General features: G+C 43.7%; 1 protein-coding gene across 1 annotated transcript; it reads right to left on the minus strand.

The window, feature by feature from the left end:
• Positions 1-162: 162 nt before the first annotated feature.
• LOC117534923 lies at positions 163-12,639 on the minus strand (the record flags this gene model as incomplete). Its single annotated transcript, XM_034199196.1, has 5 exons — positions 12,345-12,639; positions 11,881-12,073; positions 11,628-11,717; positions 640-811; positions 163-413 (listed from the first exon to the last, which is right to left on the minus strand). Coding segments are annotated over exons 1-5 (786 nt in total), but the record flags the coding sequence as incomplete, so codon positions are not given.
• Positions 12,640-14,029: the final 1,390 nt, after the last annotated feature.

The following is a 14,029-nucleotide window of genomic DNA, read 5'->3' on the forward strand; positions in this document are numbered from 1 at the left end:
TGGATGATGGGGGTCGATGGATCTGGGATGATGGGGGTCGTTGGATCTGGGATGATGGGGGTCGATGGATCTGGGATGATGGGGGTTGATGGATCTGAGATGATGGGGGGTCGATGGATCTGGGATGATGGGGGTCGATGGATCTGGGATGATGGGGGTCGATGGATCTGGGATGATGGGGGTCGATGGATCTGGGATGATGGGGGTCGATGGATCTGGGATGATGGGGGTCGATGGATCTGGGATGATGGGGGTCGATGGATCTGGGATGGGGGTTATGGCAGATATCTTCGCCTTGCCCAAAGCCAGGTGTTTGAGGAAGTCTGCTTTGCGCATCAGCGTTGCTTGGCAGTAGAAGCAGTGGAAATGCCATTCCGGTCGGCAATGTAACGCACATCTGTGAATGGTATACCCTTAAACATAAGAACATAGAATTGTAGTATTATTATTTTATGATCATATTATTTTAAAATGTAAATTATGAATACCAAGAATCAAGTAACTGGTCACCACAAACAAATCAGAGAGGGACTTCTTTTGATGTATTGCTCAAATGGAACTGATCATAACATTCAGGCTGCTTGTAATGCAGACACATTGCAACCCCATTTGCATTTCACAAGAGAACGTTTACGTTACCTTCATGGAGAACTGCACGGTTGAAGTGGCTCTCTAGATGGGCTTTGACCTTGCTCAGTTTGGCGGACTGGAACACATTTGAGGCACAGAACGGGCAGTGGAAGTCTTCGCAACACGTCGTACATCGCTGTAAGTCGGGCAAGGATCTCCCCTCTCGGATTGTAATATGCATCTTGAAAAAGAGAGAGAGCCTAATTGGTCAAACTGAACATTTTGAAATCATTTCACAGACAGACATAAATTAGGCCTAATTGTTAGATTCTGACAAGTGGTGATTCAAATAGTAATACAATGACTATTAAAGAAGCATTTGAACTGACAACAGAACTGAGGCTAATGTAATGTAACGTAGCGGACAGACGGATCATATTGACATGCGTTTGTCATCCTTTGAAGTTTAATTAATTAGCTGAGGATTAATGATCAGGAAGCCGTGTATCTACGGTCCATTTGTAAATAATAAGTAAACGGCAGAGCGTCCGAGAGGCCTTTTTGCTTTTTACCTTACTAAATGGTGTTTGGAGCGGGGGGGGGGGGGGGGGGGGGCGAGACTCACGGAAGTGATTTCAAAACAAAAGCACTCGTTTGCTAAATCACACTTTGAAGCACTCCAGTATCCGGCTGAAGGAACGGTGATAATTATAAACAAGGGGAATTTAGCGATCACAACGAAAACAGCGCAGACACACATTAGGCGCGTTCCCACCGCAGTACTTTTCCCACTTTAGTTCCGAAATGTTGCGTTCACACCAAAATTAGTTAATGAGAACCTTTTCATCCCCTTTTTACCCCCTGCTAGAGAGCAGGGACTTTCGTGGGAGAAAAAGGTTCCTATGTCTGATTGGCTGGGCGGATTGCAAACCACGCCCCGTAAAACTACCAAAAAGTTTTTTGAAGCCGCCATTTTATTATCCTGCATTAGCATTAGCATTATTAGCATTAGCCCAGCGCAGAAACGCAGAGAGACTAATTTATGGCAACACAAAAGAAAACATGGGAGCGGTGGAGATGAGGAGGTGTCGGCGTTCTGGCGATTTACTCGGAAGGCTTCAGTAGAAGCTGCTGGGACTGCCAGCAGCTTCTACTGAAGCCAGTCCCCAACTCCGGGGACTTCCGGCCGGGGACTTTGGGTGGCAGTATACGCCGTGAAGTGGTTTGCGGCCTGCCAGTAAACCCAAAGCAGAAGAAGAAGAAGTGACGTCAGCGGCTTCATTTGCCTAATCCTCCCTCAGGGACTTATTCCGGTGTGAACGCGATTTGTACTTAGTTCATGAGAACTAAAGAGTTCTCATGAAATAAGTTCTCATGAACCTTTGTGGGGAAAGTACTGCGGTGTGAATGCGCCTATTGAGGCCAGAAAATGGATGTTATTAAGGCTGTAAATATAACAAGCCTGCGCAGTGGCGGTTCTAGAACATTTTACATGGGGGGGCAAAGAGGAGGCAAGAGGTCATGCCAGGGCAGAGTCCTGCACGGGTCTGATTTTCAAGACCCGCTCCCGTCCCGCACCCGCGACGTGCAATACCGAACCCGCCCCGCTACCCGCACATATTGCCAATTAGTTCCGCAACCCGACCGGACCCGTCGGCACAAGATCCGCAACCCGACCCGAACCCGCATAGCCTATGAGCAGTGAAAACGTGCAATTATTAACACACGCAGTTGCATATTTGTCTCAAAAAGCGTGGGATGTTGGTTCTTTCCTCATCTACTGTAGGAACCAGAAGCCTCCAGACGCTAGATTTCGCTCTTGAGGAAGTGTTATTGAAAATGCTGTATCCTCCGCTAGAGAGCTTCACCTCAGCCATTTTGAATGTGGCGCGCACAGCAGCAGATTGATGCGCTGCAGAGGTTATGATTATGTGCGGTCCCGCGGGGGAGAGGTCTGAGGATTTTAAACATTAAACTAAATTATTAGGGCCCGAGCACGAGAGTGCTAGGACCCCAACGGCGTCCTAGCACGAAGTGCAAGGATACCTATTGTTATTCGTGGAATTATTCTTATTTTTCTGCTGGCGTTTCCTGTTTTTGAGGCCTTTAGGACGCTGAAAAAGTTGTATAATTTTGCACAGATTCCAGAATCGGTGAAAACTACAATATTCTGGACTCAATGTGTTCAAATTGTCCAACATGCTCTCTAGCGCCACCTATGGCCATTTCCGTTTTTGGAAAGATGTACAAAGTCGCACCGTAACTCCAAATGACCTGAAATTTTTCACACTTACTCGGGTGGACCTGCTCTACATATAAGGTCCAAGTACCCGTAAGCTCCGCCTACTTTATTTTTTTTTAAATTAGCATAATTTGAAAAACAGTTAAATATTCACTTAAATTTCAAATTTTGGTTTTTCAACACCAAACTCAGTATACAGTATCGCCGGAGGGTCAGACACATTATCGTAGGAAATGAGCATGTTCAGTCGATAAATGTGGCCCTCATTACTCTAAACGTGTTCGCAAAAAGGCGGGGCTTAGATAGAAATGCTCATAACTCATCAACAATGTACAAAAAAAAACACACATTTTGGTGGTAATGTTCAATCTGTATTGGGGAATAGGCACAACAAGTAATTTCCATTTTGGACTATAGGGGGCGCCAAAAACATGACAAATGTATAACTCATGAACTGATGGACGAAATCTATATATTTTTTTTTATACATACTCTGGGGATGAGTATGGACTTATATTTAAAGTGTCACAACGAATGACAAATGTGGGCGTGGCCTGTACTTTTTTTTTTATGACGATGAGCTAAAATGGTTTTCGTTACGCAAAAATTGGTACACGAGTCACAGCCCACGACCTTTTCCATAATGTAAAAAAAAAAACGTACATTTTCAAAAAAACTGCTCACTAGCGCCCCCTATTGTGTGGTAGTCGCATATAGTTTCTCAGAACTTCACGAATGTTGGCACAGATATTCCTCATGGAATTGCGGACATATTTGTACATACATTCCATTAGCCCCGCCCCCCAAAAAGTCGGCCATTTTGAAATATGTGCGTTTTTTATGCATTTTAAGCACATTCGTGCGGATTCCTCCTAGGGGAATGATCGGAAAAATTCCAATCCAGGACACGTTCAGCCCCTATCCAATATGATACTTAATGGAGAAGAACATTTTTGATAGCTCAATCGTGGAGGTCGTAAGCTAACAGCGAATACACCATTGTTGACGATTTACATGTCGCAAATTACTCCAAATTACTCGGATATAGTTAATCCGATATTCACGAAACGCTGTATACATATTGCTATTATGATTGCACACATATTTCAAATTGCCTTTCATTAGCCCCGCCCCCCAGAAAGTCGGCCATCTTTTAAAATGTGCGGTTTTCAACCATTTTACGCACGTTCTTGCGAACTCCTCCTAGGGGAATGATCGGAAAAAATCCAATCCAGGACAAGTTCAGCCCATTTCCAATGTGATGCTAAATTGCGAAGGAATAGTTGATCGCTCAAACGACGACTTCGTAAGCGAACGGAGAACTTTCCATTTTTGACGATTTACATGTCACAAATTACTCCAAATACTCGCGTATACTTTTTCCAATATTCAGGAAACGCTGTATACATATTACTATTATGATTGCACACATATTTCAAATTGCCTTCCATTAGCCCCGCCCCCCAGAAACTCGGCCATTTTGAAAAATGTGCGTTTTTCAGCCATTTTACGCACGTTCTTGCAAACTCCTCCTAGGGGAATGATCAGAAAAATTCCAATGCAGGACAGGTTTAGCCCCTATCCAATAGAATACTTAATTCAGGAGCACATTTTTGAAAAATTACTCGTGGAGGTCGTAGGCTAACAGCGAATACACCATTTTTGACTATTCACATGGCGCAAATTGCTCCAAACTGGTCGCATATAGTTTTTCCGATATTCACGAAACGCTGTATACATATTGCTATTATGATTGCACACATATTTCAAATTGCCTTCCATTAGCCCCGCCCACCAGAAAGTCGGCCATTTTGAAAATTGGCCGTTTTTCATGCATTTTAAGGACATTTCTGTAAACTCCTCATAGGGGAATGATCGGAACAATTCCAATCCAGGACAACTTCAGCGCATATCCAATATGATGCTAAATTGAGAAGAACATTTTTTAAAGCTCAATCGTGGAGGTCGTAAGCTAACAGCGAATACACCATTTATTACGATTTACATGTCACAAATTACTCCAAATTACTCCAAACTACTCGCGTATACTTTTTCCAATATTCACGAAACGCTGTATACATATTGCTATTATGATTGCACACATATTTCAAATTGCCTTCCATTAGCCCCGCCCACCAGAAAGTCGGCCATTTATAAAAATGGCCGTTTTTTCATGCATTTTAAGGACATTTCTGCAAACTCCTCATAGGGGAATGATCGGAACAATTCCAATCCAGGACAACTTCAGCGCATATCCAATGTCATGCTACATTGAGAAGGAATAGTCCTTCGCTCAAACGGGGAGCTCGTAGGCTAACGGAGAATGTACCATTTTTGACCAATTATATGTCAGATAAGCTACTGAGCCCTGCCTGTCTGCCTGGCACATCAACTCTCAAACGCACACACACACCTACTGTTAGTCCAACAACGCCCTTTGCTGGCGGCATATTCATTACAAAAGACACTCGCTAAACCTAACCCTAACCCTAACCCTAACCCTAACCCTAATGTTTATTTGTAGATATCTCCTAAAGCCTACAAATAAAGTGTGACATGTAGGCCTGTTACATTTGTTAGTGAGCGATATATATTATACACACTGTTCTGCTTTCTGCACTGACCTCAGCAGCTGTTCTCACTGTAACATCACCTAACATCCAGGGGACATGTGATTAGTGAGTAAACAAACGGTAAAGGGCAGAAAGTCTGATGCACATTTGATCATCTCAAATCACTTATAATCACAACGGGAACAGTTTGCAGAGCTGTGCTTCATTTCACAGAGGTCCAGCCATGCGTCACGCCTCTTTTAAACATCACTGTTGGCTGAAATCGTCTCAGGAGAATACTTCAGTGTACCCTCGGTTATAGCTCCTCCAGAGACACTCCTCTCTCCTCTAAATCAGTGTATCCTCGGTTACGGCTCCTCCAGACAGCCTCCTCGATAATCGATCCTCGACGACCCTTTAGAGAAAATTTTTTTCCTTCGACATCCGTTTCCGGGTCGCTGCCGGAGCACCTGGGAGTCTGGGACGCGAAAATTAGAGAAATGACAAACGGCTCATTTCCCAGGACTCGCGCGCGTCTGCTTGACGCCGGGACGACCTGCCGCCCTCCCCGACAGGCGCACGGACGCGAGGGCCCGCTCATCACTGCGCGCACAAGTGCGACCGCAGTTTTAATTATTATTTTAATATATTTATTATGCAATACCCGCGACCCGACCCGCATCATCTTTGTTTTACCCAGAACCGAACCCGGAAAAAAGCGTTTGAAAAAATACCACCCGCGAATCACCTTTTTTGCGGGTCACCCGTCGGGTACCCGCGGGTACCCGACCCGATGCAGGACTCTGTGCCAGGGTGGCATGGGAGGGCGGACAGTACGTGGTATGTTATACTGTATATAACCTATTTATTGTTAATTCATGCCCTAACACAAGTGTTCTTAAAGCACAAGAGAAACAAGGTGTTCAGACAAACAATCGGGTGCCCTTTGAGTCCCCCAAGCTTACCTCAACCATTTTAAATGAAAGGAAACTACAAAATGTATTTTAAAGCAATGAATTAATGGAACAGGTTGTTTTGCATTACAATGTAAAATTAAATATATATTTTGTTTTAAAAAAAATCGGTTGTCTTAGACAGACATATTTGCATGTCCTCACTAAGCATTATTACATATTAATTTAATATTAAACCAATCAAAATGGCCAATTATCCCAAAATGTTGCTGCTAATATAATCACATGCTTGTCAACTTTAACTGATCAAAAATCAATTCTGAAAAAATACTTGAATTATCTATGAAATTGCAATATTGTCCCTCAGTTTGTTTCAACCCCGTCACGCCATATCATTTACCCTCCTATTAAAATAATGGATCAGTCCGTGTGTGGATCAGTCCGTGTGTGGATCAGTCCGTGTGTGGATCAGTCCGTGTGTGGATCAGTCCGTGTGTGGATCAGTCCGTGTGTGGATCAGTCCGTGTGTGGATCAGTCCGTGTGTGGATCAGTCCGTGAGTGGATCAGTCCGTGTGTGGATCAGTCCGTGTGTGATCTGCATTGAGGGAATTACATCACAAAAGTGTCCGTTTCTTCTCTTACCTATATTTCAGATTAAGATTGACAAGCTCAACATTTCAACTCTGTTGTATGAATTAATAATAGTAAATAATTGTTTATTACAAAAATAAACAATAGTTTTGCAAAATATTACAATGTGGTGCCATATCTTAGCTAAACAAGGTCTCATGCCTACTTTTTGTCAAAAACTTCAACCATGTTACATTTTTTCAAGGAAATTCCTAGTAATTATTTATATGTTGTGCCTGAGGTGGAACATGTAAGTAGTCCAATACCAGATGTTATGACCAAACATTTTGGTTTCATTTTTCAAAGATGTAAAGACCCAAAAGGCACCCGATTCAGAGAATACTCTAATTCTGCATACTGTAAGTACTTAATTATAATTAAGTACACAAATGACATCACCCATCTCTTCAGAGAGCTGAAGGTGACCTGTGCAGCAACACATTTCAATCAATATTAGTCAATACTAAGAGCTGCTAGATTGAGCTGCTGTGATGGAATATGTAAGGAGAATAAGAACATACCATGTGGTCCAGCTGGAGTTTCATCTGCCTCCTGATCCCTGCCTCTGGCCCTCTTTCTGACACTTCATCTTTATTCCTCACATATATTTCTTCTTCTTCACTAATGTCTTCATCTCCTCCTCTTCCTCCTGCTCTGAGCCTCCTGGTCTCTTCATCTCTCTTTTCTTTTTCCTCTTTCTGTTCGTCCTGATCAATTCTCATATGTCTTTTTGTTGTTGTTGAATCACTCCTATACTCTGGCCTGCAAGAGTCTACTTGTGAAAAGTACTGGTACAAATGCTTGTATAACTTTACGCGTTAGGGCCATGTAGCCTAGCTAATATGTAGCATATCATAAATATAACATCAGAAAGTATTGATCAAGCGCACACAGGCAGCTGTGTTTGGATCCAGTTTTTACAGTAATGGATGTATCCTGGTTTCATTGATCTGGCCTCATGGCTGTGATGTGTAGTTTACGTGGATGTAATAGTAGGCTACCGCGTAGTTTAGCAAAGTGATCGATCTCCCAGCTAACGCTGTCTGCGTAGTATTTTGTAACGTAACGTCCCAAACAGCGCCCGTCTGTTAAACGCTATCGATTCAAACGGCAGCGTTTTATTAATATTTAGTTTCAAGCTCTCGTCCTTAGTAAAAACAAAACTAGTGGAAAGGGAAATGCTCCCAGGGGAAGCTGATCCATAGGTGCTGGGACAGCTCGCTCCCTCTCTGCAGAGGTGTGAGCCGCGGTCTGTGTGAACGCCGCTCCGCAGTTTAATGCAGGGCCGTAGCTGCGTTTTTAACGGGCCTAAAATGATATTTAAAATGATTCAATTTGAACTAATGTAATGCTTGTTTTGTTGCTTGAGAAGCTTGTGGAAATAGTGTAGGTTTGTTTTAGTACAGTTTTAGGGAAACAAAAGTTAGGGGGGCAGCTGGGGGGGCAAGGCTCTACAGTGGGGGGGGGGCAGCTGCCCCCCTTGCCCCCCCCGTAGATCCGCCCCTGAGCCTGCGTCTAAAATGGACAACATTGTTAGGAGATTTAAACCACAGCGATTCTGCACTGCGGTCACTCCGCCGGCTCTCCACTTTGTCTTTTCAAATCAGCTATATTTGATGAGTGATACAAATATGTTTTACCACAAGTTCTTAATAAAACTGATACTGTTGGACTCGGTACTAGTTTGACTGCTACCAGAAATAAAATGAAGTACTTTTACTACTGTGTACTTTATGAGTATTCCTCTGTCAAAGTCCCCTCCAGACATAATGCATGTGTTCTGCTGTCTTTGATGAGAAGTGCAACTCAACATCTGGCTCCGGTCCAGCAGGTGGAGACAGGGAGCCTAGGGTCTGTGGTTCCACTGAGACCTCATTCACACCATCAGGGCCGGTTCGGAGCTGGAGCTTGAAAAGCACCGGGTTTTCCTGTTCACACCGCAGCGGAGCATCCTCTTAGCTCCGGAATCCGGTTCGTTGCAAGCACCAAAAAAATTGTCCGGCCAGAGCAAAAGCACCGCATACATCACGCTTACGTCGAGGCGGGGGCAGGGGCGGGATCAACTCCTGAACAACAACAATAAGCCGGCGTTGTATCCAGTTTGTACACAACGATGGAGAAACGTAACAAGCAGCAGTGGTCCACTGAAGAGACCAGCTACCTGCTGGGAATCTGGTCTTCTGAAGAGGTGCAGAGGAAGCTGGAGCACAATCGGCCATTGTTGTTGTTGTTGTTGTCGGTGTCAGCTGTGAGGGTTTCCACACGGTTTGGCTTTATGAAGCAGGCACGCAAACGGTTACGTCATGACGCAAACGATGACGCAATGACGCAGCACCAGTCGGACTCTGGGCGGTGTGAAAAGAGCCGGAGCTAAACCGAAGAACCGGTTCTGAACCTGAAAAGCTCTAGCACGGAACTTGAACTGGAGTTGCGTTGGTGTGAATGAGGTATGAGAGGTGGCTCAAAGGAAGAGTGAGGCTCCTATTTAATGAGCTAAATGCAACACACTCTCAGCAGAGGACAAACAGCGTGCTGTGAGAGAGGAGAGGAGAGGAGAGGAGAGGAGAGGAGAGGAGAGGAGAGGAGAGGAGAGGAGAGGAGAGTCTGGTTGAACCATGTTTGATTACATGTATTAGAAGCTAACATAAGATGCTGGAATATAATTTACTTTGTTGAGATGCAGTTACTTTTGATTAGATGTTAAGTTTAATTGTAACTTGATTATGGAGCAGGAAATAAAGTGCTTGTTAAAGGATGGCATGTTTTTTATTGAAATGTTTATTTGCAAAAAATGAATGAAAATATGTTTTGTGTTGAAGGTTTTCAAGCTAAACGACTAAATGAGCATCAAGAGGCTGACGAAGCAACAAGGAATCTGCATCACTCCAACGAAGAGGAAGGAGTCAATCAAACAAACCCAATCACAACTTGACAATAACTTCTTATTGATACTGTTTGACTTTATTAGTTAGCCTACTACTAACAATACATTGAAGTACTTTTACTGTGTACTTTGTGAGTAATCCTCCGTCAGAGTCCCCTCCAGACATAATGCATGTTTTCTGCTGTCTTTGATGAGGGATAGAAAGACCATGTTGCCATTAGTTCTTAATGATACTGCTGGACTCAGTAGTCTTACACCTACTACCACAATACAAAGACGTACTTCTAGTGCGTTGTTTGAAGAAACAAATCCTCTGTCAAAGTTCCCCCTGCTGAGAACAAAATCAAGCCACTTCTGCTGAGTTTGATGAGGGAAAAAATTATTTTTGCCATTAGTTCTTCGTGAGATTGATCCTGTTGGACTCAGTACTAGTGAGACTACGCCCACAAGTACTATGGAGTACTTACTGTTGAGTACTCCTCTGTCAGAGTCCCCTCCTGACAACAAGAATGCATGTTTCTCTGCTATTTTGAATAAGTAGACCCTCCAGAAAAACGCGGGCTAAAATCCTTGACTATGCGATCAAACATGCGGGGTTTTATGACACACACACACACACACACACACACACACACACACACACACACACACACACACACACACACACACACACACACACACACACACACACACACACACACACCACACACACACACACACACACACACACACACACACACACACACACACACACACACACACACACACCCTGAGTAGCTTCAGATCTGAGTTGTCTTATTGGTAAGCCTCATTTATACTTTTGTAGCAACACTATTTTTATATAATGGCAAAGAAAGGGTTCAGAGTCTTTTCTTTTTTCCCTGTGTCATATGTGGCAGCACTGTTCAATGCTTCTTGAAAACATGACCCACTGTAGTGACGTGTGAATAAACTCCAACTCTGTATCAACAACACTGTTGTGTAACTTCAGTTAAATACTTGTGTAGATTAGAAAGGAGGTAAGATAAAGGATCTGCAGTATTTTATGAAGTATTAATCGTACAAAGGTCAGTTTTATTCAAGTAGAAGTGTGTATTTACCTGGTAGGAGGCTGTCAGTAACGCCTCTCTATTTGGACTGGTAGATCTCGGCAGACTGGCAACTTTAAAAGTAGCTCTCGGTTCAAAAAAGGTTGGGCACCCCTGCTCTACGGTGTTGTTTCATGGATGTATAATAAGTGTTGTTTACCTTCTGTGATGCGCGAGCTGATGACGTCCCGCCATCATCACTTCACGTCAAGACGAGTTCACTGTTTTTTCAACTTTGTGTGGAAAAATGCGGGGATTATGCGCCTTTTGATAAATATGCGGCCTTTTAAAAATCTGCGCCATTTTGCGATAAATTCTGCGATCGCAGAATCGCGTTTTTCTGGAGGGTCTAAATAAGCGTTAAAACACCTTTCTTCGTGAGACTGATATTGTTGGACAGAGTGTTTTGAGAGGATGGTGGACTTGATATCAGCAATACTTCCAGTCAGTACTCCGGCAGCAGCATTTTACCCCTTGGGAAGTCTTTAGAGTCTGGCCTGATAGTCTGCCCTTCAGCACACTGACACCCTGTCACCCTGGTTGGCCTCTTATGAAGCTGCTGTCTTTTAAATAGGATTATTTCTCTGCTCCAGTTCATTCCTCTCAGATCCTTCCATCACTCCGAGTCATCGCGTGTCAGTCAATAGAGCTTCGAAAAATGTGTCCAATTCCGAGATAAAAGATTGAATATGACGAGCCATATGATGCTCTCATTGGTTAGTGACATTCCACATGCAAATACTCACAACATTAGGCTGAGGTTTATCCTGAGACAAGTCCATCGGCAGGTCATCTTCCTCTCTTGTAGAAGCCGTTGTGCTTCTTGTTGCTTCCGGCTAAAACAAACAGACATTTTGAGTGTTTAAAATGTGCTGTAATACACAACACATTATTTATTCCTGAACTTGCAGAAAGAAAAACTAAAGTGTGACATTTAATCACATATTTATATATCGATCTTATACACCTTGAATTCGTGTTGGCCAATGATACACATACCCTTTGAAGATGAGCTGGGAAGTTGAATACTGTTGGCACAACACCATCTCTGAGCCGGACAGTCTGCCCCGTCCTGTCAAAGTCCTCACTCCTGAAGTGCTCACTGCAGAGCAGCGTCCTGCCAGAGGCGACAAAGCCGTCCCTTCTGAGGGCGACTTCCCACTGCCGCCTCCTCTCTCCGCTTTTGGGAAACCTTAAAAACATGAGAAAGGTGGCCAGATATATAAATCATTGTCAACATTTTCCGCCCTTCTTTCCTTTAACATCAAGGGTAAGGACAAAAATACACGCCTAAAATATCATATTTCTGGGGTAATTGTATGTCTGTATGCATGTATGTATGTATGTATGCATGTAATGTATGTATGCATGTAATGTATTAATGCAAACTTTTCTGTGTAGCAGGACTTGTATTGCACATCCACTAGTAACTAACGAGTATCCTAATTATTGTCATATCTTACAGGTGAAAGGTGATCCCACGGGTTCTTGTTTCCAGGCTGCGGCGGTTAGAGCATCCGTAGGCAGCACAAAAGTCAGGCATAGTCAGGTACTTCTGTAAACACAAAGCCAGCCATTTCCTGTATCATAATGTTTGTAAGTGTAAGATGTTTTTAACAAGCCAAACCGCTTGGAAGAAACCATGTGCAAAGAGCAGCTGTGCCTCTTCCGCACTGGTGTGAAGTTGCTGGGTCAACTTTGTAATACTATGGGCGCGTTTCACTTCGGTTAAATGGATTCCTTGCGTCCCTCACTTGCGTCGTTTCCCTGCGTCTAGTCCCTCCCACCAAGGAAGCAAGGAGAGACGCAAGGAAACCACGAGAAGCAGGAAATGAGTTTTAAGAGCAATGGGACGTCCTTTCCTCCGGAGCGTCACGTGAAGCGACGCCGCACAGCTGATCGTCTGACAGCAGCTCTGTCCCCGTTGTTTCCACACACCCCGCCTCTGTTAGTACACATTTACTGACACACACATTAGTATCATCTGTTGTAGACCCAAATAAATAAAATAAGAACTCACTCTCAAAAAAGATAAACGCCATTCTTAAAATGTATAAACGAAAAAAGCGATCATGAAAATGTCTCTAATAAATGAATAAAACATTTTTTGACCACTTTGTTGTTCAGATATATCCAGTACTCGAGTTGAGGGGGGATGAGGGGGGATGGCATCCCCCCTGAAATAAGGTCAAAATCATCCCCCTTCTAAAACTGCCATTCTCCCTTTCCATCCCTTATGTAATTGTATCAATGAACGTGGCACTGGTATTAGGCCTACTGCTATTTCAACATTCATTTTGCGCATTTTGAGTAAAATACTGTGAGCGAGGGAGCTCGCACACACGCAATGACATTTTTACCAAGTCACTGACGCTATACCATGCGAGTGCCCTAGAGGGCGCCGTGATGCGCCTGTTTGATCGATAGAAGCGCAGGTAACGGTCATCACAATGGCCAAGCGACCAGGAGGACAACGCGATCTGAGGGACTTCATATTTAAAAATACTAAAAATAACATTTCAGGTAAGTCGAGAGTCATTAATCTTAGTCATTACTCAATCTATGGACATAAACAGCAATAACAACTTAGTTTGGAGTTTAGCTACGTGTTTCTCTCGTGTTAGCTAGCTGGTCAGACTCAAAACTGTTGATGAAATGATACCACCAGCACCAGAAGGGCTGAAACCCCTCCTTCAAGCAGTGAACACTCTGGGCATCTCCACAGCTGAGTGTGAACGTGGGTTTAGTCAGATGAACATTTTAACCACAACTAGAAGTACCCTAGAGGTAAAAAGCATGTCAGCCTTGCTTTTCATCAAGTGTGTTGGCCCTCCACTGAACAAGTTCAGACCAGAGTTATGTCAAGACTTGGCTTCAAAGCCATTGCTTAGCTAACAATCCGAAAGCAAGAGCCAGAAAAATTGAGACCAAAAAGCATGATTAGAAAATCTTTGGAAACTTTCTATGAGATGGGGGAGAGTGGGGAGACTGGGGGAGAGTGGAGCATGGGGGAGAGTGGAGATAGGGGAGAGTGGAGATGGGGGAGAGGGAGATGGGGGAGATGGAGATGGGGGGAGAGTGGAGATTGTGGATAGTTGTATACGGGGGAAATTGTGAGATGGTGGAGAGTGGAAGATGGGGGAGAGTG

This window comes from Gymnodraco acuticeps, unplaced genomic scaffold, assembly GCF_902827175.1.
Source record: "Gymnodraco acuticeps unplaced genomic scaffold, fGymAcu1.1, whole genome shotgun sequence".
Classification (NCBI taxonomy): Eukaryota; Metazoa; Chordata; class Actinopteri; order Perciformes; family Bathydraconidae; genus Gymnodraco; species Gymnodraco acuticeps.